The sequence below is a fragment of the Corvus hawaiiensis genome, chromosome 10 (assembly GCF_020740725.1).
Source record: "Corvus hawaiiensis isolate bCorHaw1 chromosome 10, bCorHaw1.pri.cur, whole genome shotgun sequence".
Taxonomy (NCBI): domain Eukaryota; kingdom Metazoa; phylum Chordata; class Aves; order Passeriformes; family Corvidae; genus Corvus; species Corvus hawaiiensis.
The window spans coordinates 5330884-5354765 of record NC_063222.1 but is presented as its reverse complement, the minus strand read 5'-3'; the positions used below and the strand labels follow the sequence as shown (position 1 = coordinate 5354765).

Below are 23882 nucleotides of genomic sequence, written 5' to 3'. Positions count from 1 at the left end.
ACACACCTCCACCAGAAGGTTACTAGGGAACACAAGAGCTCAAACCCTGTGGCCTCCCAGGCATCACATCCCACTAACCATACGGGAAGCGAGTTCCAGCAGCTCTTTCTTGGCCTGTTGGACCCCCTGTGGGTCTCCTTCAATTCTGATCAGGTTGCTCTTCTCATTGTCCGGGGGAATGCGCACAGACACCTTGTAGAGGTCCTTAATCCTGTTAACTGCAAGGAAAGGGATGTGGTGACACACTCTGCTAGGCCAAGATTTGGAAGCAAAGACACCTTTGAGGCTGTTTAAGAAGTACATCAGCCTCTGAGGAAAGGCCAGAGGGGTGGAGTTGAATCAGAGGAAAGTGCCTCTTCACTCTGGGGTTCAGCAAGAGCAGATCTGTGCTACACAGGAATCTGTACAATTAAATACTATGGCATCTAGAGCCAATAGCTCACTTGCCAGAGTGAGGCATCTGTTTCTTCCCCAAACAGCACCATATTTAGACTAGAAGATACTTATTAATTTCTACTCCTAAATTCTTTTTTGGGGAGAAACTCACCATGCAGATTTCTACCACCCCCACCTGAGTTCTAAAATGAAATTCACATAGGCCAACTTGAAAAAAAAATAAAAGACAACTCTCCAACCTCCCCAACATACAGAAGTTCTGCCAGGACATGGCAAAGTAATCTGTTCAATTTTCCCTGACATTTCCAATACATTAAAGCCATTCCAAGGCCACATTGCCCATTTATCTCCTTGTGCCAACTTCATTCCAGAAGGGCAGAGGCAATGTAATGGAGGCAGCACCCTGGTTGAGCTGCAGAGCCATGATATGAATGACTACTCACAGAGAGTCTGGGCACAGGAAGGATAAGAAAGGCACTCCACTTACTGTTAGCTCCGTTCTTGCCAATGAGGTGTCGGTGGAATTTGTGGTCAACGTTGATTTCTGCATAATCCATCCGGTTGATCTATAAAGAATTGTACAGGGCTAGGCAGGGCAGGCCCCCTCTGCTGCTGCCTGTGCCCACTGCCAGTGCAGGCACTAACTCCAGCTGAAAGCTACAAGCACTCCTCCTGCTAGTGAGCAGAGCAGAACACTCCTCTGCTTTGAGCTGAGAGCACCATGCTTGTGAAACATTTAAAGGGACTTAAATGCCTCTCCAGCTGTGACTGAAAGAGAATCTTCCCTTCTCTGCATCAAAAGACTTAAGATGTGCTGGTGATTTTTTAAGAAAAGCTTCACAACCAAGGTTTTTGTTCATCTGTCACACAACTTGCCTTCTGCAAGGTCTGTTAAGCCTGTGAAAATACTCACAGATGTGACCTACACTTTATCTCTGCTCTGTTGCCCCACCTTTCCCCGCTTTCTTCTTATATACCAGAACTAGTACCACCAACTTACCAGATCCTTGACCATGACTTCAATCTGTTCCTGAGCCACATTCACATCTTCTGTAGGTCCTTCCAAAGTGATTTTGTCTTCTCCTTCAGTGAATTCGATGTGAACCTTGAGACATAAGGCAAGGAAATCAGTAAGAATTTTCCAAGACACAAGCCAAGTCAATGCTGTCAGTCAGGCCTACACCATCAATCCCTACCACTAAGGGTACACATGGTTTCAGAAGTAGGCAAGTTACAATTTTGGCCACATCACAGTGTCTAGAGCATAAAATTTTCATGCTGTCCTGGAGTCTGCAAGGGCTTTGGAGAAGTTCCTCACCTAACCTTTCTCCAGATACCATCTAACTCACCAGGGAGAAGCCTCATTGAAGTCAGCACTTCCAGGTCTCCTACTACATCAATTCTCCAAATAGTAACACATAAAGCTTCCTTTGAAGGACTCAACCCTTGAAAGTAACACAGGATGGGAAGTGTTCGAGGCAGTAGAATTTGGTAGTTCCCCTGAATATTATAAGATCTGTGCCATTTCCTCCCTGGTTTTATCCATGCTAAAATACATTTCTCTCTCTACAAAGAGTGAGCTGGATTAAACCGTACTCTACTTTGCTAAGCTAATAGCTCATCCATACCTTTGGCATCTGCTGAGTTATTTTGGCCAGGTTTTGTCCTTTCTTTCCAATGATGAAACGATGAAGCCAAGAGGGGGCTGAGACCGAGGAGACGGTAAAACTGTTGGCCTGAGAGACAGAGAAGCTGTTGGGTGAACAGACTGAAAGAGGCCTTCACAAAAATTCACTTCCAATTCCCATGCTGCACCCTCATTATTGAGTTCTAAGCTGCATCTCTGGCAGCCTGACAGAGACCACCCCCTCCACCTGTCAGAGCCCAGGGATGTATCTTTGTGGGGCTTTCAAAGGAGGCCTGGCCCATCCAGTCAGTACCTTTGCATAGACTTCAGTCAATGCTTGCCCAAGCTTTTCAGGCTCGCCTCGCAGTATCACCGTCTCCGAGCTACTGTCAGTGGGTGGGATCTCGACAGACACTCCAGTTTTCTCCAAGATCTCCTGCAGGGAATTACCCTTGGGGCCGATGACATACTTGTGCTGGGACTTCTTCACCTCCACAGCGATGGTAGTAGTCTTCTTTTTCTGTAGGAGCAGAGGCACTGGAGCATCAATCACAAGGGAGCAGGGAAGGACAAAAGTGAAAGGAAGAGACACAAGATGCAGTGAAGCTCAGCACCCAGGAAAGATCAAAGCAAAGGTGAGCACAGGAGTTCTGCAGTACTCTAGCATCTCTGGGATCCTGCCTACAGAAAGCCCTATTCTCAAAAATTTACAGGTGAAATACAAAAATTCTGTTTAAGCTCCCTGGAACACTACATGGAAGAGACCACATACACACCCCTGCCCTTGCACAATGCCCAGCTGTCCCCAGGCAGTGCTGTAATGCAACACCACGCTGTAAGATGATTATCTGTGTTGAAATTCAGACTGGTACAAAAACAGACGTAATCATGAGGAAAAACAGACCAACAACCCACAACAAGGATATTCACAGTGATGCTGGCAGTGGAAAATAAACTGAAGTGAAATTTACTCTTCAGCAACTTCTACTCATGAAACAACTTTGATACTGTCAGTTGGCCACACTGTAGCCTTCACATTTCCCTCCTTCCTTTGCAGCACCTGTGAAAACATGCACCCAGAGAGTTCTTTGTGGTCTGCTAATTTCCATTACACAAAAAAGCAGGAGATCTGTCACCTCCTCGGCAGAATCACCCCAAGTCCCACTCTGCTGAGCAAGGAAATGACAAGACCCAGGTCCATGTACTGCAAGGGCTGCTGAGCAAGAGCTGACACGAGGAGTATGGAACTGAGGGATGCAGAGAAGTAGAAAAATAAGGGAAGAAGGGCTGTGAGCAGGTGGGGGGAAGATGGGAAGCTCTAGGGACCGTCCATACCTTCTCCTCATAGATCTTCTTAACACGAGCCACAGCCTGGGCTAGCTGTTCCTTCTCCCCTGTGAAGACTATCTCTGTCTTGTTAACGCTGGGCGGAGGAATGTTGATGCGTGTCCCTGTCTCCTGCATGAGCTCACTCACCAGCTTGTTGTAAGGGCCAGCAATGAAGGGATGGTACACTTTCTCCACATCCAGCCGCTCCACGGCACGCTTATCCTAAAAGTATCCAGAACAGTCCTCAGTGGAAACTGCTGTCAGTATTACCATCTCTGCCACATACAGCTGAATTCCCAGTGCTGTCTTGCTTGACACTCTAGCCCAAGCACCCTTTCCAGTTTGCAGGCTCCATCCCTTTCCATCTAAAAACAGTGCTGTTCCAAATTTATGATATTCACGTCTGTAATCTCCCGTCTTATCTCAGCTGGCATCTAATATGGTTCACTTCAAAGTACAAAAAGTGCTCATCTGACTTTAGAGACGGATAAAAGGGTGCACCAGAAGGTGCAGAACCTGGAAGCAGTGATCAAACAGCCAGTGGAAGGGTATACACCTCCGTTCAGACTAACAGTGTTAGCACTGGCTGTGCCCATCGTAGCTACAAACATCTAATATACCATGGAGAACCAAAATGGCCGTTCAGATAATAACATGAGAGAGATCACAGGACTGAAGTACCTGCTCAGCAGAGATAAGCAGGATCTCGTGTCGGGCCTTTTCAATCCCTTCTTTAGTGCCAGTGATCTTGATCTGGTTGCTGGGGTCATCTGGGCGGGGGATCTGGATTTTGGTTGCAGTTTTGAGCTCCAGGTCCTGCAGCTTCTCACCATTCTTTCCAATGACAAAACGATGGTGCTCCTTGGGGATGGCAACTGTCGCTGAAGCCTGCAACACAAAGGCCAAGAATCTATGAGAGCCCTTGCCTGCACAGGGAAAGTTCTTCAGATGCTGCTTAGTGGCACAACTGAGGAGGAAACACAATGCCTTCTGGCACATCCTGTCCAAAGACTGATACTACACCAGAGGAGTAGATCTATGGTGCCTGTATTCCAGGAGTCTAAAACCCACTATTCCCTCAAAAGCCTTCTGTTTGCCCAGGAGCAATACTCTGAATAAGCAAAGGCCTTCAGGCACAGATGAGGAGGTGTCTACACACCACTGTCTCACGGTCTCTCAGCACCAGAGAGCAACTGGGATGACAGCTCTGGGGTAGAGTTTATCTGAACTCTGATATCTGCTGCCAAGGCTACAGAGAAGAAGACATAGTCTGACTCCTAGGAAACCGAAATTCAACACCAGAAACTTACTCCAGCAGGCAGAGAGCTCAAATATGCTTACCACTACTGGGTGCTAAGGTGTCTTCAATGCAGCACACGCTGCTTCAGGGACTGCTTCTAGATTGCTCCTCTCGAAAAAGAGGGGTCCTCAGAGCTTCTCTCAATCTAGCATTAAAGGGCTGGTTTGTAACAGGGATTCCTGACTTCTTCCCTTCTCATTGAGTTTTTACTGACCTTACTGATAGTTTAGGATTGCTACTATGCTCTTGATCCCTGTGAATATGTAACTACTAACTAACTAGACACTTACAATTCAACCTACAATAGAAAAAGAAATAAATCAAATCAAAGCCAGATCACTTGGTGTGACTCTTCAGCTTTCTGTCCACATTAGGCCAGCCAAGCCTAAGAGAAGTTGCAACACAAGACACACCTTTCAGACCTGGGGCCAATTAGGAGGGATATTTGAGGACAGTGGGGTATGGATCTGTGGTAGTACAACCTAAACTATTTCTTAAGATGCACATTATGTAGGGTTTGTCCCTTTTTCTTCCCTCTGGCAGGGTATGACACACAGGCTGAACAGCACTGAGCAGATACAGTACTACCTACCTATTGCATTAACTACCTTGGACATTACACTTTAAAACACACCGCGACACCTGGCTGTGATATAGCTTAACAAGAACTACCATTTTGATAATGAACTCAAGAACCTGAAGGCAAGAAATCAAAATTCAGAGGACTGAAAGGAGAAGCAACTGAAACAAGGAGTCTGCAATTACTTACCAATGGGGCTCAAGTTACACAACCCAGAACCCTGATCTGAAGCTTTCAGCATTTGGCAGAACTCCCTCTTCTCTACTCTTCTTTCTCCCAACCCTCCACATTCTTCTCTGAAGGACTTCAGAGAAAGCACCATTCCATTCTCACACACCACAAATTTTGTGTGAGGGGCCTGTACCCTGCCAGCACCAGCACCTCAGCACAAAGTCACAGATTGAAGACTCCACCCTTCATGCAACACCATGGCCTGTAATTAACTTTGAACCCTATTTTAAGCCTCATTTCCATTCCAAATTGCCAATTGTGTGCTTTGAAAATACATGGCAAAGCTGAATTAGTCATCTAATAACACCTCTTTGGCTTATAAGCACACACACCCAAGGGTCTCAAAGCATTTGGGAGTCTTGGGGAAGAGCAGGGATCAAGTGAGAAACAGTTAGCTGCCCTCACCTGAGTCTGCAGTCGAGCAACAATTTCCTTCCGAGCCTTCATGACTGCTTCCAGCTTGCCAGAGACCATGATGGAAAGGCCCTGGTCCTTCGCGAGAGACAGCTCCAGGTGAGCTCCTGTCTTCTGCATGATGTCAAGGCAGATCTTGGCCTGCTCGCCTTCTCCAAACTGATTCATGTCCTTGTATTTCCTCTCCTCCAGCGGCACATGAAACACCTGCCCAGCCACAGACAGATAAAAGGGCACAACAAGCTGTCAGTGTGCTTTTGCCTGACAGTTCCTCTCTCTCTCTCATGCCCATACAGGACTTAAATGGCAAGCTGACCTCCCAGGTTTGTGCACTGCATCAACCAGCTGTGCCCAGGGAAGTGCAGGAGCACTGCAGCACGCAGTCTGTCCCACACTAGGAGTCTTCCTAAAGGGGGATTAGCACTCACTACAGGAATTCTGCAATGCTCCCTTCAGGCCTGCTTCAGCTATTTGTGGAACAGGGATACAGAGCTCTTTCTGGACAGTTTTCCAACACATCCCTCCCCTCCAGAGCAGTCCTAGCTCTCAGCTGCAGTACCAGGGTAAAACACAACAAAGAAGCTGACATAACAAGGATTTCATACTTCAGGGAATGCTTCACTTCACGTACTTTTGGGAGCAGGGAAAAGACAGGACATAAGACATCCACTCCCACCAACCTGAGTGATGACAGAAGCCTTTATTGGTCGAATTTTGCTCCAGGGACCAGCAGGTTCCTGGGCAGCTTCCAAACATGGTGCTTTCTCAGGGAGTGGAGGGAAGGCTTCCTTGTAGGTTGGAGGATCATTCTCTTCTTCAGAGTTTAAAGCTGTAACTAGAGTAAAGCAAATAGGGTAAATGAGTTACTTTGCCTGAAGAAATGCCCCTGTTCACAGGCAGTGCAATTGCAATTAGGCACCACTAACAAGGGAGAGCAAATGGCTTGTGCCCTGCTATTAATCCTATTACAGCTATGCCTATGGGGCTGCCAAGTCTGGAGCACGACTGACATCAGCATAGCACAGACTGCAGTGAATGCCACAAACCACCAGCCTTGTCTGAGCTGGCACAGTGGGTGCAGGGAGTGAACATGCAAGTGAATGGTGGCAGCAAACAGCACCTTATTGCCAACTTTGTCAAGAGGGGTTCAATTAGGGGAAAACAGGCTGAGCAGAAGGAAGTGAAAGGACCAGAGCAAGGGTGCAGGTCAGAAGGGGACAAGACAAATATAAGCCCAGGAAAAAGGCAGAGAGAAGGGCTATAGTCAGGGCAAAGTCTAGACAAAGCTTGTAGGCCTGTACATTATGTTCAACTCAGTTGTGCACTGGGCCATACCAAATGGGGCACTTTGCAGCTGGGGACAGATGCCAAAACCCATCACTGAGTCAGTTCACAGGGTTAGTGACCACCCCCAGCACCTGGCTGAGCAAAGGGTGGAAATGACAGCCCAGCACACTGATCCATGAGGTTCTCGTGTAGCTCAGTGCCCCACTCTTGCGTGTGCCCCATCCTAGGGCTGACAGCACTGCTAGCCAGAACTCTCTGAAGTGTTCAGGCCTGTCTCCTCACAGCCCTGCACTGTGCAGCATCACCACTGTGCTGTTGGAGGTGCAAAGCTAGAGTCTAGCAAAATGCTAATTTAGGAATGAAGAATGCACACTTTTGGGGAACCAGACACATGGAGTGAGCTTGTGCAAGAGCAAGGAATCTTGCCTGTGCAGTCTGGATCTAGAGGTACATCACAGGAACTCAGTTGTGTTTGCTCACCTTTCACTTGCTGCTGGGCCAGGCCGCTGCGGTGTTCAGCAAAGCTCTCCTGGGTCAAAACTGCCACAGAGCTCATTGTCGACTTCCCACCCACACACAATCCGGGTATGCCACTGGAAGAGATAGAGGCAGCAACACTATCACCAACACCACCCAGGATGCACACAGTCACTCCAGGAAGACAAAGTGTATGTTACTAAGCACTCTTCCAGTCATCCTCCTGAAAAGCACCCACAGTGCCCATCAGCTGCCCAATTTCCTTGTTGAACCAGACAGGAACTCAGGATGGATATTTCCTCCCTACAGTCGTCACCAAAACCTCCCTAAGAAGGCAGAGGATGTGTAACCTAAGAAGGTCACTGGAAAGGGGGACACCACAAATTTTTAAAGCGTATTCTAATTAATCTGAAGTACGGTCTAATTAATCTATTCATTATTAATGGCGGGCAATTTTTAAATGAGTATGTGAACGTCTGGATAGTCAGTCCAAGACCATTGTGTATCCCTGGAGAGAAAAGAGATAAGAAAAGTTGCCTCTTCCTGAGAAACTTACTGAGGTGCCTGACTGAGGGACATATTCAGAAAGCCACTCTGTCTAGCGAGCTCAGCAAGATGTTTGGCTCTACCAAAATAAGAACTTACCAGCTAAATGGTCAGTAGCCAGAGAGTCCGTCCTGTAAGCTGCCTGTTTGTCAGCCTGCCAGCTTTTGCTTTATAGAAAAAAAGAAATTAAAATAAATAAATTAGGTCCAAGACAACAGAAAACCATGACACCCCTGTTACTGTAACTTTCAACAGAGCACCACCTGTATGTTTCAAAGTTGCACCTTATCCAAAACACTCTCATACCCAGTTGCATCTCCCCATACATGACACCTGTCATGTTTTACTAGCTCTGCAGGCAGTGCCACTATCTACTCAAACTTCACAGCAGGAAGTCTGGAGTAGTTACTCTTTCATCACACTGGCTACAAGAGTAGCCATACAGTATCAGGCAAAATATTAATAACAGATGTTCAAGACATGAAATTTCAGGGTTGCAAGCAAGACCTTCTCTAGTCAGAAGAGACTAACAACCTGAAAACCTGCCAACAACACTGCCATCAGTCACAAGTTAGGAATGTAGTTCAGTGGAGCTTGGGTGAATCAACACAGACATCCTCACAAACTAAGGCAAACACTCAGGGCTCTTGACACTCATCTGCCGGGCAGCCCAGCTCTGCAGTTTTTATTGCAATAAGATCATGCACCAGGCACGAAATTCTGTCTCCACACCTAAATCTGAAAGCTAGAAGAAAATTCACACTGGTTTACATGGACTATTTTAAACATGTACACAAGACAGAAGCAGGAAGAGAAAGACACTGCTGGGAAGGACTTTCCATCTCCTGAATCCGGATCTGCAGATTTACTGAAAAAGCGTTTAGGAATACAAGTGAAAATGTAAAAGCCAGTACAGTACACACTCTGTCAGTTGTACCAAATCCACACCCAGAGTCCCCCAGAGCTGTGCTTCAGCAGAGCTTGCATTCTCCTAAAATCCAGTGCCTCTGCCTGCTCATGGGACAAGGGGCCCCTCTCCCACACACACCCTGCAGTGCTGCTTGGACCATCTTCTGTACAGCAAACTTGATCGCTTTCTCAGGAAAGTGACAGTTGCCATCTCTGACCTCTCATTGTTCTAGAAAAAGCTCCCCAAACCAGTGCCACTCCTAAAAACACAGCGTTGCTGATGGGGTGTCTCACATCATGCTAGAGCTATGATGCAGTAAGGGAAGCTGATGGTGGCAGAAGGAGGGAAGAACAGGGAGAGCAGTGATGCAAGAGTCATACAGGCCTGATCTGCACCTCAGCCAAGGCTGTTTTTTTCCCCTACTTCAACACGTCTTTTACAGGCAGAAGGCAGCACAAACTGTGCTGTCAGAGCAATAGAGCTAATGTTGCAATTAATCCTGGAATGAGGCAGCAGGTACCAGGACAGCCAGTCATGCTGCTGAAGTACAGGTGCTGCAGCAATGCAGATCTCTGCAAGGCATTTGCTGCTGTACAGAAAGGGTGGCTAGTAACCTGGAGAGCCGATTTTTTTTACTCTGGCTAGTAACCTATTTTCTTGGAGAAATCTCCTTGCTGTCCAGGGTTATGCCACAGTGTAACACGTGGTTATGTGTCCATGGCACATGCCTGCATGGCTCAAGCTGCTGCAGATCCAAGGAAAGCAAGTTAGTGCCAGGGCACCTGTTCCAGACTATCTTGGCAAGGCCTGCAGGCTCCGTGGCAGCTCCTCCAGCCTGTTGGGTCACTAACAAGGGTGCCACCACCTCATGGCAAGTTCCAAACGAGGCCAGGAGGGAGAAGCATCCTAGGCATCACAAACAGCTGTCAAGCTCTGGCTCTGCCTTGCTAATGGCACAGATGTGCTTATAACTCTCATTTCTCCAGAAAACACCACCTGGCTGATTTTGCATGTGTTCTGCTCCTTAGAGGAGGGTAAGGATAAGAAACCAGTGAACGACACCCAATATAGTGCCTACTTGAAAGCCACAACCTCAAGGCACAGCTGCTGGTTTCACTGTGTACACACCAGCTGCAGAGATCTTCCTTGCTGCCTCCACCTCAGAGAACAGCCAGACATTCAATGAGAAATCAAAGGGCAGTGTTTATCCATATGAATTTCTGCTTCGTCACCCATACAAGAAGCTAAGAACAAATACTCCTCATCTCCAGCAATCCCAAGCATCTGGTATATTGTAGGCCTCAGGGATTAATCTCTGGCCAAAATCAGAGGCAATCATTAGAATGGTATTTTAAACATAATGTCAAAACCAGCAGCTCAAGCACTGCATTTGGATCTTACACCTCCTTGGCTTCCCACTTAGGTTTTGAAACTAAGGTTACAGCTACGTCACGCCAGTGTGCAGCTGACTGGGTCAACAGGTTTCAAACTGCCTGGTTGATACACTGCCTGTGGTGCTGGCCTTGTGCACCAAAAGAAGTTACAGAAGTCTAGAGCACACTTCAGTAATGAGAACGAAATCATCCTAAAAAGAACCTCCAGCAAGGGGCAGAGCTAATCACACGGCAAACATTTGTATGAAGAGAAACAAAGGCAAAGTCATGAGTTACACTGCCAATACAATCAGCTCTTGTGGATGGAAATGTCAGCTATACGTTATTTAAAAGTATATTTAATAAAAACATGATCACTTTTTTAATCCCATGCAGCAAGAACCGCACATAGCAACAGGACTGGGCTGGTTGTGGTAGGCACTGTCCTCTGCCAAACGTTCACGCAGGACAGGGCAATCTCTTGGCTGATGAATGGACACAAATGAAAATACTTGCTTTCTGAAACCCGACGAGCTTCCTCAGAGATTGGAGGCCCAGGCCCCCCAGTTTTGGGGGAATCACGCTGACACAGCTGCTGTGTGGCAGAATGCAGTCTCCCTTCGTAGCGATTCCCGACTTAGTACACCATAGAGTGCAACACGACCGCAGCCCTGGCCGCGGGCAGCCCTGACCCATCCCCCATGTTTACTCTTCCACTAGCGCCGGCCCCGCCACCACGTCTGGCCCCGGACAGGAGGAGCCCTGTGGCGGCCCCGCCACCGAGGACGTGCACCCGGCCGCGTCCTGCTGGCCGGCCCGGCGGGGCAGGCACAGATAGTGCCTCTCAGCGGGGCTGGCAGAAGGCTTCCCGCACCGAGAGCGGCATCGGCCCGGGGGAGCCTTCCGCGCGGGGCTGTCTGCGCCCGGAGCCTACCCAGGCCCACACCGCCACCGTGACCCCCGGGGCAGCGGCACGGGGCCGCCCCTCCGCTTGGCCCCGCCGTGCCCGGCAGAGGGGCGGGGGAGCCGCCAGGCCCCGCGGGCCCGGCCGGGCGGGCGGCGCCGCCAGCGCCACCTCAGCACTGGCGGCACCGGGGGCGGGGCGGCGGGGCGGGGCGGCGCCCTTAAAGGGCCCGGCGGGCCCCGCTGTCACCGCGCCCCCCGCGGGGCCGGGCGGGAGGGGGCGGCGGGGGCGCGCCCAGCGCACCAGGACCGTGCGGGAACGGGGCCGGGGCGCGGCCAGTGCCACGGGGCAGCTACAGCCCAGCCCCGGCAGCCCCAGCCCGCCGCGGCCCTGCGGGTTGCAGGCCGGGGCGGCCGCATCAGGCGAGCGGGGAACAGGCGCTCCCGCGGGGCCCAGTGACAGCCTCGAGCGCGGTTCCGCGGCCACCGGGACGCTGCCGGTGGCGGTAGCGTGGCAGGCACGGCCAGCTCCGGGCCCGGCGGTGGCACCTCCCCCCGCCGACGGTGGCCAGGAAGCGGGGCCAGGGCGCTTGTCCTTCTATAGCCACAGCAGGAGCAGAGCGCTCGGCCCCGCGGCAGGCTGGGCTGCCCGCCGCCGGTGCTCCGCGGGCTGACCAACACTGGACGAACGCTCGCCGCCGGCTGCTTTAACTCGTATCGGAATCAAACCCTACGACCGCCGGGAACGGCGTGGAACCGCGTCGGCCTGCGCCGCTAACCGTCTGCCACCGACGACAGGAACCACGCCGCGCTCGGCCTGGCCGGGCCGCCCCCTCCCCACGCAGCCGCGGGGCTCGGCCTCCCCATCGGTCCGGCCCCATATGCCGGCGATACGCGGCAGCTGCTGCCGGCCGGCACAGCCATACCACCACCGTCCGAGGCCGCGCCGCGGGGCCAGACTTTTCCCCACCTCCCGCCGCCGGATACCCTCCCTCGTCGGACTTTGCCCTGCCCGGCCCGGCCGGCGGGAAGTTAGTGCGGAGTTTCCAGGCAGCGCCGACACGTCGGTGCCCTGGGGAGGATGCGAGGCCGCCTCGGGCCGGGCCGCCCCGCCAGCCTCCACGTCGGCGCCGCGGCCGCGGCGGAGGGGCCGCCCCCCGTCCCCCCGTGACTCACTCCGGCCGGTGCCCGCTCGCCCGCCCTTCTGGAGAAACGGAGCGCTCCTGGGAGAACGGCGCGGCGCCCGCCCCGCCGCATATATAGGCCGGGCTGCTGCCAATCCCCGGCCCACACGTCAGCGGGACATGCCCCTTCCCGGCGGGGCCGGCCCGCCACGCGTGCCCTGCGCCGCCGGGGACGCCCCGCCGCGGCCGAGCGGCCCCGGAGCCTGCGGCTCCGCTGGTGGCCTCGCTCCCGCGGGGCGCACGGCGAGGCAAGCGAGTCGCGGGTGGCTACCGCCCGCTCTGCGCGCCTCGGGACCGCGCCGCCTCCTGCTCCCCGGCTGATACCCGCGGTACAGGCCCTTTCCACCTTCCCTGCGTATCCCCCCCAGCGGCAGACGGGGCTGGGGCTGCTGTAGTCGAACCGCCCGCGGGTCCTTACCCAACCCCGCGACGGCCCCAGAGCTCAGGATTACCCACTTTGGTCAAGCCCAGTTTCACGCAGGGTTAGCGAGCAGTGGCTCATGAGGGCTCTGATCAGCCTGAAAACCACAGCTGGCACCGCAGAGAGCAAACACCTGGGGCTCCTGCCCGGTGCCGCGAGTGGAGAGGGACAGCGAGGCCCCAGCCCCAGGTGGCCCCTTGATCCGCCTCCTCCTGCACAGACTCTGACAGAGCAGCAGCTACCTGAAGTAAGGCTGCAGGCAGGCAGAAGGGGCAAGGTAAAAGTAGGAAAGAAAAAGAAAAACGAACAAAATAACATAAAATCCCCAAAACCACAACACACCCCCTCTCTCCCAGAAAAGTAAAAAAAGAGAAAAGCCCCTCTTCTTATTCCAGTCTCTAATTTGAAAATGGGGAAGAGTGAAGGGGGGGAAAAGGCAAGCCAGCAAGCACAATAACCTCCTTTCCTGCATAGAGGTTGTTTATTAGTTTGTGCAATATAGATGTTTTTAATTATTAGCTCTGCGCTCTCAGGGAACCAAGGAAAAAACCCTGTCTCATCACTGTAAAAATACATCAGATTTGAACTGATTTTTGTGTTAGCTCATTTTCCTACACAGCATTAATCTTTCTCATAATTCCTAACACACTTAGTGACTGGTTTTCTCATTCCCACCTTGAGAGAAAGCACTTCCAGGCCCTAGCAAACAAAACAAAAGACGCTGCTCTGTGGAGCTCTGACCACAAAAATTTGAGGTCTTTGGGATAACTGCTTTTGATTACATGCAGTAGATTTTAGAGATTTTGTGCACTGTATTTATAGAAACATGGATGCTATTTAGCCTTTAGTAAAATTATTACTTATTATTAAACAAGAGTATATTTCTCCATTTCTCCTCTTTTTATCTTATAGCTGGGAAGACATCATCAAAACACTTGAATTTTTTGACACAAACAATTTAGAACTATAAATAAAGATACACTTGTGGGTGAAATCAGGAAGTCTCCTGAACAGAGGAGAACAATCATCAAGAACTGACACCATGCCCAGGCACCTCCGTGATCTATCTCCCCCACCCCAGCCTCTCCTCAGAAAGTCTGGGGATGCAGGAATCCCGCTCCAAGCATGGGGTTCTCCACAGAAAGGCACTGACCGACTGCTGCCACGTCATATATGCTCCAGGAGCTGGCTCTAGCTGCTCTGCCACAAACTGCCTGGGCTGTGGGTGCCACAAGCATCCGTAAGGCACACAAGCAGGCTGGTGCCTACCAAGGCATTGATGTGCAAGAGCAGAGCTCCAGGGACCTGGGCAAACCTCAGCACCTCCAGACTTTGGGCAGCAGCTGCAGTGCAGGGTGCTGTAATTTGGGACTCAGAACCTTGCTTAAGGTGCAGGATGCTTTTCTGGTGCTTTTGCTCCCTGGTGTTTATCTCCCCAGCGCAAAGCAGGCAGGCTCCTTCCAACACCCTAACTTCCAATTAACTCTAACTTGAGTAAGTACCACGATCCCTTGTGCCAGGGAACCACAGAAGCATCGCAACCTCCAGCCTACAGCATCCTACCAAGGCACCAACATCGTGCTCCCTCAACTCCACCTCATTATCTGGTTCAGCAGGGGCCCTCTGTGGGGACATGCCACCTTGTGCCTCTGGGATAACCACATGGCCCTCTCCTGCTCTCTCTATGTAGTGCTGCTGCAGCCACGGGTTGCGAGGTCATTATGGATTTCTGGCTTCTGTCACAGCTTCCTCTCCAGGTCTGCTTAAGAGGCAATCTTCCTCTGCCTGTTGCTCTTCCTTTATTTCCAGCTGCAAGTGGTGGGAGGGAAGCCTGCCAGTCCCAGAAACTACTGGAAGGCCTCGAGCACCTCACTGTGTGCCACCCTCAAAAAATGATTTCTGCTGAAGGAAACCTGTCACAGGCTGTTCTCCTTAGAGGAAGATCATCCACAGGGAAAGAGGTGTGTGTATGGGGGGAAGAGCTCACCTTTCCTCCCACATTCAGTAAGTGCAGAAGCGTCCTGTGCATGGACAAAAGCACATTTAGAGAGTGCCAGGAGGCTTATTTCCACATCCTGCTCCCACCAGCACCAGACCATCCGTGTCCCATCCCATACCTTTTCTTCAATGAGGCTATGGAGTATGGGCAGAGAGGGGTCTGCAGGGATTGCTTCAGGCCTGCTCTGTCTACTTACTTGCCCACAAAGACAACCTCTCACTAAAAATTAAATTAAAAATACACGTGTCATGGAGATGTGTGTAAAATGGCTCTGCTATAAGCCAGGTGTAGAAATTGGTAGCTGAGGGGAATGGAGACAGAAGAAGGTACCCAACCCCATGACAAACACTAACCTACCACTCTCCCTCCAGCAACCCATATTTTGGCAGCATTACAGCAGACCCCAATTTCATGACTTGTTAGAACAACTGATTAAGAAGTCTCCCAAAGAGAACACCAAAGGGTGGCAGAAAGGGTAAAGGATTGGGCAGTGCATAGTTTCCATGGCTTATCGGACTGGCAGCTCATATCACCAGTCTGAGGGAGGACACAGAAATGGGACCAGCAAAAACATCAAACACGCACAGAGATAAAACTAACACTGAACCGGTTTGGGGCTTGTTTTTTTGGAACATGTGTTCACCCATGTGAAGGCAAGGTTGAGGAGTTAAGAAGCTTTCCATAATCGCTTCACCCCAGGACTCTTGGGGAAGGGAGAGGAAACTGCACCTTAAATGACTGGAGCAAAAAGGTTGGTCCTTCCTGGCACATCTACCCTCGGCTGAGCTGGGATTTTGCAAAGCATTTCTTCTAGCCTATTTGTATTTTTTGTTGTTATAAGAGAGTCCTATTTTTCCTGCCAGAAACCGAAAGCCTTATTTGGAAAGCAACCCAAGTATGTTCCAAAGAGTGTGTGCTGTGATTTTATTTCCTGTTAAATATAACCCCAGATTTCTAAAACTGTACAAATAAGCACCTTTTTGTACTCTGGGTGCTTATCCCACACACTCAACTCAGAGAACACCACAAAAGAGCTACCCCTGAAAGCATCCATTTCAGCACATCCCTTGCCAGTGGCATTAAGAAAAAAGGGCTGGGGGTTTACTTTGCATCACACTAGAAAAAGGAAGCAAAAGAGGATTCAGGATGCAGGGCACTTGTATGCCAGAGAGTACTGAGGTTCTCAGCCAAAGCAGGATATGTGTCTCAGCTCTACAGCTATTGCTGTGGCTCGCCAGGGGATCTTCCAACAGAACATTTGCATTTCTACAGAAAATCTCTATTAAATTGAAGCTGAGTCAAATTACATAGATCATTCTGCTAAGACAATAAAAAAAGTTTAATCATTAAAAAATGACTGAATGTGAGTCCACATTGCTTATGTCTCTGTGACTTTGAGACGAGTTTTTACTTATTTGCCATGAGGAACAAAACTTCCAGGGACGTGCAAATCAGACACCTATCTTCTGCATTCACACACCAGGGCTAGGAAGAAATTATTCCATAGGCTAAATTCTGCCCCTTGGCTGTACTTAATGCAGCCCCTCCATCTTCAGAGGCCCACTGCAAATACCTAATTAGAGAACTGAAGGCAGAAAGAGAAAAGTCTACCCAAGCCTAGACACCAATCCCAGCTCCAACCACTTAGTGATATTGAAGTGATAGTGAAGAAGGGAGGGTGGTGGAAGGAAGATGAGCGACTATGTATGTTTGTCTCACACAGGATCTGGGTGGTATAAAATACAGGGTCCCAGGTGGGTGCAACACCACCTGCCTTTCTCCTGGCAACCTACATTGTTTATTGAGGGCAATTCTCTTGCAGGAACAGAAGAGCTGACTAGATATTGAAGGAAAATGACAAACCTCAGCAGGGCTCTCAGGCCAATATGGGTCTTTAAAAGATTTATTTCCTGGGCACTCTGACAATAAAATTATGCAACCATCAGCTAGCAAAGACTATGTACACTGCCCTTCCTAGCCTGTCACAGGGGATCTATAACAAGGGGCATGCAGAATGGTAGGAAGAACAGGAGCAGCTTCCTGGTGTGGACAGAGTTCTAGGGTGAACAAGGAGCATCAGGCCTTCTGACTGCAGAGGGAGGAAAAGCTGCTGGTTTTATATAGGGACACTGTGAGAAAATGAGATTTAATGAAAAAAAAAAAAATAAAGAGACTCAAGCTCTGCTCTTAGATTTGCTGCAGATTTGGTGAACTGGCCAGCAAAATTCTCTTGGTTGCCCTGGCTGAGCACACACAGCATCTTGATTTTCTCTGTGGACTTGTTATTTCATTTCAGGTTGTTCAGAATGCTGTGATACTTGGATGTCAGGTGCTATGACAAAACAAATGCCTTTTCAGAGATGAGGAAGAAAAAAAATCAATGGACAGTTTAATAAAATCAATTCAAAAGCAAAGGAAAAGGAAGCCACAGAAGACCAGTTTGCATCTGCCCTTCTGCTTACACCGTGAGAAAAACCTGATTTAACATAAACTTGGCTTTCAAGAAGTTGCAAAGGAGTAGAATTTTTAAGGAGTAGAAGCAAATTTCAGGTTCCTGGCCTTGGGGACCCAATAAACATTTTCATGAGGAATAAATATGAGGGATAAAGTAAAATACAGTATCTTTCAGTTTCACAGTAAAGCAAAACACTGTTTTGACTCAAGAATGAAAAAAATGGTTCAGAAAAAAAAGATTCCAAATATATTGCACAGAAATAACAGAAATTCAGAATATCTGGCAACACATGGAGGTCGGAGTCTCTGGGGCCGGCTCAAAGCAGGGTCAGACCAGGGCATTCAGGGCTTTCCTCTCTCAGCTCTTGAAAACCTTCAGCTGCACAAACTTTCTGGGCAACCTATTCCAATACCTGACTATCCTTACAGTGAAAAAATGTTTTTAACTTGCAGTTAGAACCTCTAATTTCAATGTTGGCTCTTTATGCTGATCTGAACTTGCTTTTTAGTTTAAATTACCACCACACTGTGTGCTTATCACTCCCAGGTGCTTTCAGAGCGGTGCTGCAGCACTGCTTGCCATTCTACACTGCAGAAGAACAAAACTCTTTCACAATTAGTGAATGGAGAGGCACTTCCCAAAGCCTGCTAATATCCCAGTTACCCAAGAAATTAGGATTTTGGAGATACTGCAGAAGAAAGCACGCACTATTTTCTTTCTGTTCTTCAAATGGAAACTTTCACTTCTCTCTCCTTTGGCTACTGCGTTGAAGTTCTTTTGTTTACCTTTCAGTGTCTCCTGTTCTCTCTCCACTGGCCACTGCAATACAAAATGAACACGTGGCAATTTTTTTAAAGAAATGCTGCCAGCAGCTCTCATGCACTGTACATCACTTAGCTTAAAAAAGCAGGGGATTTGCAAGCCCTAAATTTACCTTTTTCCACATTAACTGTCACATACTTAGAAAATGTAGTCAGCTGTGTCCCTTAGCTCAAACCTGTCACCAAACTCACCAAGACCCTCCTCCAGGTACTCTTAGGCTGATGTTTTGCAGGACAGAATTTAAGTACTTGCTTACAGCAGTTTATAAAGATGACAACAACAACTTCTTTTCACGCTGATTAGATAAATATATACAGAAAATGAAAAAAAAAAAAAAAAAGAACAGTGGCAAACTGAGACCTCCCCAATGCCACTTTTCAGGGGAGGAGCGGAAAAATTGCAACTGAAGCAAAAATGTAAACAGGCATTTGGTTTTGTCCATTTTGTTTAGGTTACAGCTCTTTTTAATCTTGCTTAGCTACTTTGATTTGATGTATTATATAAAAAAACCTCAGCAAACTTGTACGAGGCTTCTTGAAAGATTTTAAGGATTCCTGAGTTTCTAATGTTTATTGGATAACGAAGACTCAAGAGAATGCCAGAGCTCCATTTTTATAAACTTCCTATGCGCTCTGGTATGTTTTGCTCCGAATTCCAGTTTCCCAAGTCACATGGCTTCACAAGACTCTCTTATTCTGTAAATTTTATTTTTCTTTATTTCTGTCTTTCATTTGCAATAAGCAGCTTGAAATTACAAACCAGTAAAGTCAGAGTTATTGTGACAAACAAAACACTTGAAAGAATAAAAGCCTGAAACTTGCAGAGAGGCTAGTGCTTTGTTTGGAGCAGGACAGAACTATTTAATATTGAAAAAACCCACCTTCAGTTTGGCAACAATTCCTCTGAAACAGCATTAAAGTAAATATCTGATTCCAACTGCTACTTTGGAAAAGCAATGCTCGGACCCTCACTATTTAAGCACTGCCTTTCCTTTGTCCTATTCATAGCACATGCAACAGGGGCTCAGCATATCCACAGACAAGCACTAATTCCTAATCTCTACTAGGCCAAGCAAAAGGCTCTTCATGTGTTAGACAGAATTACATCACGGTGATCTAAACTGACAGTGAAAAACCCAGACAGTCTTCCCTTCCAAATTTGCAAGGCCACTCTAAGCCTGCTATGAAAGAAGAGAAAGAGAGATAGTGAGAACTCAGAGTAAAACTATTCCCCATAATTGTTACAAATAATATTATTTTATGCTTAAAACCCCTTTTCATAACTGAATCATTCCCAGTTCTACTCTGTTCATCTTTAGGCTGAACTGGAACAGGACATGAACCATTTCGGGTACAATTTTTTTGTTTTGATACCTCATGCTGCTCAGTCCTCCACCCACTTAGTTATTGTCTTTTGGATTAATAGAACGGTGTCCTGAGCAAGATGAGTTTTCAAATAAAATAGAGGGGTTAACATCTCCTAAATTTGCAAGAACTTCTTCTGTAAATACTCACTGCTTGCTCTCATTTTACCCATAACCGTGCTGCAAGCAACAGAGCCATCAACTCAAGTATTTTAATTTCATGAAACTGCTTATAAGAGCAGGTGTAAAACTTGACTTCTAAGCTTCCTCAATGCTTAACCAGCTCTACTTTTAAGCAATAGTCATACCCACAACTTGCTATTCTCCAGACATTCCAAGGGTCCTTGTAAGACCAAACACCTAAATCCCAGCAGGCTGCACCAACTGCTGAAGCATTCACTTTGAAAACAAAGGCATATGCACTAACAGGTCAACCATAATATATTCCCATTCCCACTCTCACCCTGCCTGCTCTGAGAATTGTTCTTTTCAGCTTTCCTTTCAGTTGCTCCAGCACAGGTTTACATTCAGCTTTATCACTGGCACAGAGATAACAGCAAACTTACTTTCTCCTGAGCAATGGAAACAGCTGGGGCCTGGTGTACAAACAGCAGAACCGTGCTCTCCTCTTTCAGAAAGGCAGGAGAAGTCAGGCAGTCCACACCATCTCCAGTGCCCACTGGAGACATAAAAATGACCCCCAACTTCTGGGGCGAGCAGTAATAAGTCCACTTCAATCACTCCTGGCCTCCTAGTCCACTGTGGCTTTCTCTGGCTTTGCCTTTGTCCCTGCCAGTGGGGAAATCTTAACCCTGTCCCTTAGTCTCTTCCTTTTTCCTAACTCAACCCATGTACCCACCCCTTGCCCGAGGTCCCTGTTCCAGCCACACAGCCTGTCATAGGCTTTGTTTGTCACTCATCTTTGGCAACTATCCAGTTTATTTTGTGAAATATCCAGTTTAATTCCCAGTGCCAGAAGGGCAGGGATAGACAAAACCACAACACTACAAAAAAGCAGAAGAGAACCAGCAAGTGATGCTAAAGCAGGTGGTACCACCTGAATCAAGCACTGGCCATCAAAGCAGTCAGTGTTCCTCTGAAAAAAAGCCTTTGCAGATTTTTCAGCAACTCGCTGTAAAACCTGTGAAATACCAGTCAACCAAAACTAACAGGGGTGGGGAAAAGGGACAGGGGAGTGATGCCCATGCTATGTGCCAATACCCTGAACCAAGCCTGACATTTGAATGATGGATGTAAGAAGATTATTCCAGCTATCCAATCCCTGATGAAAAATATGCCAGAGGTTACCTTTGTGACAGTCAGCTATACTGCCTCATGGTATTTACTGCGAGATATGATACCAGTAACCTTCCTTTAAAACCAGAGTCCTGACATGTACCTGGCCTGTGACCTGGGGTCAGACAGCACTTCATGGGCTTTGACAGAGAATCTCAACGAGCAACTATCAATTCAATAACACAGAGAGAAGGCTGGGTCCTGCCTCCTCCAAACAGGATTGTAACAGTCAAAACACAACACGGTTCCAAGTCTTTCCTCCTTAAAATCCAGTTGTTTGCTGGGATGTTGCTGAATTCATAGCTACAGCACACAAGTATCAATTGTCATGATATGAGCACTCCCAGAAATTCTCCTTCACAGGTATTTCTCATGCAGGTAAAAGACGGGGCATGCACACAAGTTATATGTGCGGATACTTTTACCAGAATCACACTGACATACGTTTATAAACAAGTTCCTTATAGAATTCTTTTTCTTGGTTTTGCTTTGTTTCCTTGTTTTCATGTTTGAGTTTGTTTTGTTGTTGTTGTTTTCTTCCAGGGGGGAGGGATGGGTGTGTCTCTTTTCTTCCAATAATGCTAAATAAATTTATCTGTTCCATCCTCAAATTTCTCCCAAGTGGTTCTTTCTCATCACTGAAAAATATTCAGTAAAGACAGAAAAACTGTTGCTGGAAAACAGTTCCAGACACTGTGCTGTGGAGTGTAAGAGAATCTGGTACTACTTCCATTTTGCGTCAACAAGTAAACTCATTTTATTTTGCAATTAAATTAAATAACATCATTTAAGGGAGGTCGCATAAATATGACTGTGCTATTCAATCCTCTCAAAGGCAAAACTTTTCCTGTGAGTCACCATTTCTTTGTGCCATGCAGCTACTGAACCAATCCCTTCCCTTCTTCTAGTGCTGTTTTTCCACTGAAGTTAAACTCATTATGACTTCCTCTAGATGAACCTTTTGTGGTCCATCTTTTCTCTCAGGTTTCTCCCTGTTTTTTTCTGCCCACTGCTATGCAAGTGCCTCTTTTGTGCCTCTAGCTGGACATAACTCCTTGCTCCAACCCCTGCTCCTCACAAAAGAGTGACATGCTTCCCTTGCTGCCTCAGCAACACAGCCAGCTCCCACAGGCCAGGCAGCTGTGGCCAAGGTCAGCCCTCTGCATCCACAAGAGTACTTAAATGTACTTAAGTTACTTACATGCTAATATATCTAGCAATAATTTGCAAAATATTAGTAGGTATCTTTGAGGCTTGAAAGATCTACCAAATGCAAGATTCAACAACACAGAACCAGTTGTGAGAGACAAGTGAAGTCTACCAGCAGGATCAAAGAAAAGTATCTGTATTATATAGCCGCTGCCAGAAATGATTCCCGGACTTCTGCAAGACTGCTGGGAAAATATCAGAGCTTGTGTAGGTAGAAACACCAAAGATCATCTAAATGAAGGAAAAATTAAGTATTTCAGCTTTAACATACCTTTTTTATCAAACTCAGAACACTAATTACAGCCTGACTACTTCTCCTTGATGCAATTAAAACCTTAAACAGATAAATCCTCTAGTAACTCAGTTTTTCCCCTTGTTTTGGATGGAACTTTTCCTTCTCATTTATTGATACATCTTTTTCCAACCTGACTTTCTGATTTCCTTCCACTGAAGTCATATCATGAGAGCTAAGGGGCAACATGAGTTCACAGAAGGAAGATGTGAAAAAGATTACTAGAGTTATTAGGCGTTCAGGACTTGCTCTTTAAGATGGGAATGCAAATCACAAGATTTTAATGAGACTGCTTAGGTCCTAAAAATCTGCTTTCTTTTAAAGCTAAAGGACAAATAAATACAAATATAAATACAAATCTCTCAGGTGTAATTCCACATCCAGGATAAGCTAGTAACCCAAAACTGTTCTTCTAAACCCCGGAATTTCTAAAATGGAAAGAGCTCTTGAAACAAATCCTAGATTCTTGAAACAATACTAGATTCTTGACTTAGTGACCAGTCTAGCATAAACACCTGGAGGCCGGAGACCAGCTCCAGGTGTACTGAGTCCTCTGCAATCCCTTCCCCAAGAGGCCCTACTGAGCAGGGCCCTCCCTTCCACTCCAGATGCAGTCTCACAGGCCACAATCAACACCACAGCCTCCTGGAAGCACAGACTCTGCAGGAACAGCTTCTAGACCAAAGGCCTAGAAAAAACAATAAGTAAAATAAAAAAACATGAGCAAAGCCCAACAAGCTACACAACAGCATTCTGCTTTCAAAGGCAGGGTAACCAGGAAGAGGAACAGAGGCCTAATCCTGCAGCTGGGTTTTATTTTCCTATCTCTTCTTTATCTGTTTTCATATTTTAATACAGTAACACCTACTTAATTCTTGTGCAGACACATGTTGCAGAAATTCTACAGGCTCTGGGCCTCTCAATAAGGTGCTCCTGGACAAGTTAGACTTGTTACCTCTTGGATGAACATGCCTTTCTCAGTCTGCTTTAAAAACCCTGTTGCAACTTCTTCAACGATGCACAGAATCCCAGACTGGTTTGGGTTGGAAGGCACCTTAACCATCATCCAATTCCACCCCCGGCCACGGGCAGGGAAACCTTCCACTAGACCATGTTGCCCCAAGTCCCATCCAACCTGGCCTTAAATATTGCCAGGAATGGGGAAGCCACCGCTACTCTGTATCTTTGTCAAGACTGTAACAACATTCCCATAAGGGTTCAAAACACCCATGGGAACACTTGCCAGTCTTGCTGTTTCACTCTAAGGTTTATTTTATAAGCTCTGCACAGCACAGGTCTGAGCACTTCCTTCTGCAGAATTCTTAAATACAAAACAAAGTTGAACCATTGTTGAGCGACTTTTTTTTCAAAAAGAAACATTTTCACATAAATCTGATACTCTACAGAAATCCACCAATCAAATTGTCAAAACGCTGCCAGTTACAGTAAGTGAACCATTCATTCATAG

General features: G+C 47.7%; 1 protein-coding gene across 3 annotated transcripts in view; it reads right to left on the bottom strand.

Annotated features, from left to right (window-relative positions):
- Positions 1-23882, bottom strand: part of LOC125331000 (high density lipoprotein binding protein) — a 39218-nt gene that overhangs the window by 12562 nt on the left and 2774 nt on the right. Inside the window, exons 1-12 of one of the 3 annotated variants that reach the window (XM_048314812.1) lie at positions 12550-12633; positions 8287-8354; positions 7645-7757; positions 6558-6712; positions 5869-6084; positions 4034-4240; positions 3359-3574; positions 2337-2543; positions 2025-2132; positions 1397-1501; positions 884-962; positions 79-218 (exon numbers count right to left, since the gene is read on the bottom strand). In XM_048314812.1, coding sequence (XP_048170769.1) covers positions 79-218; positions 884-962; positions 1397-1501; positions 2025-2132; positions 2337-2543; positions 3359-3574; positions 4034-4240; positions 5869-6084; positions 6558-6712; positions 7645-7720 — 1509 coding nt within the window. In that variant the 5' untranslated portion in view covers positions 7721-7757; positions 8287-8354; positions 12550-12633. Of the gene's footprint in view, positions 1-78; positions 219-883; positions 963-1396; positions 1502-2024; positions 2133-2336; positions 2544-3358; positions 3575-4033; positions 4241-5868; positions 6085-6557; positions 6713-7644; positions 7758-8286; positions 8355-12343; positions 12368-12549; positions 12634-23882 lie in introns of those variants that run through there. The other 2 variants (XM_048314814.1, XM_048314811.1) reach the window with 2 other exon arrangements.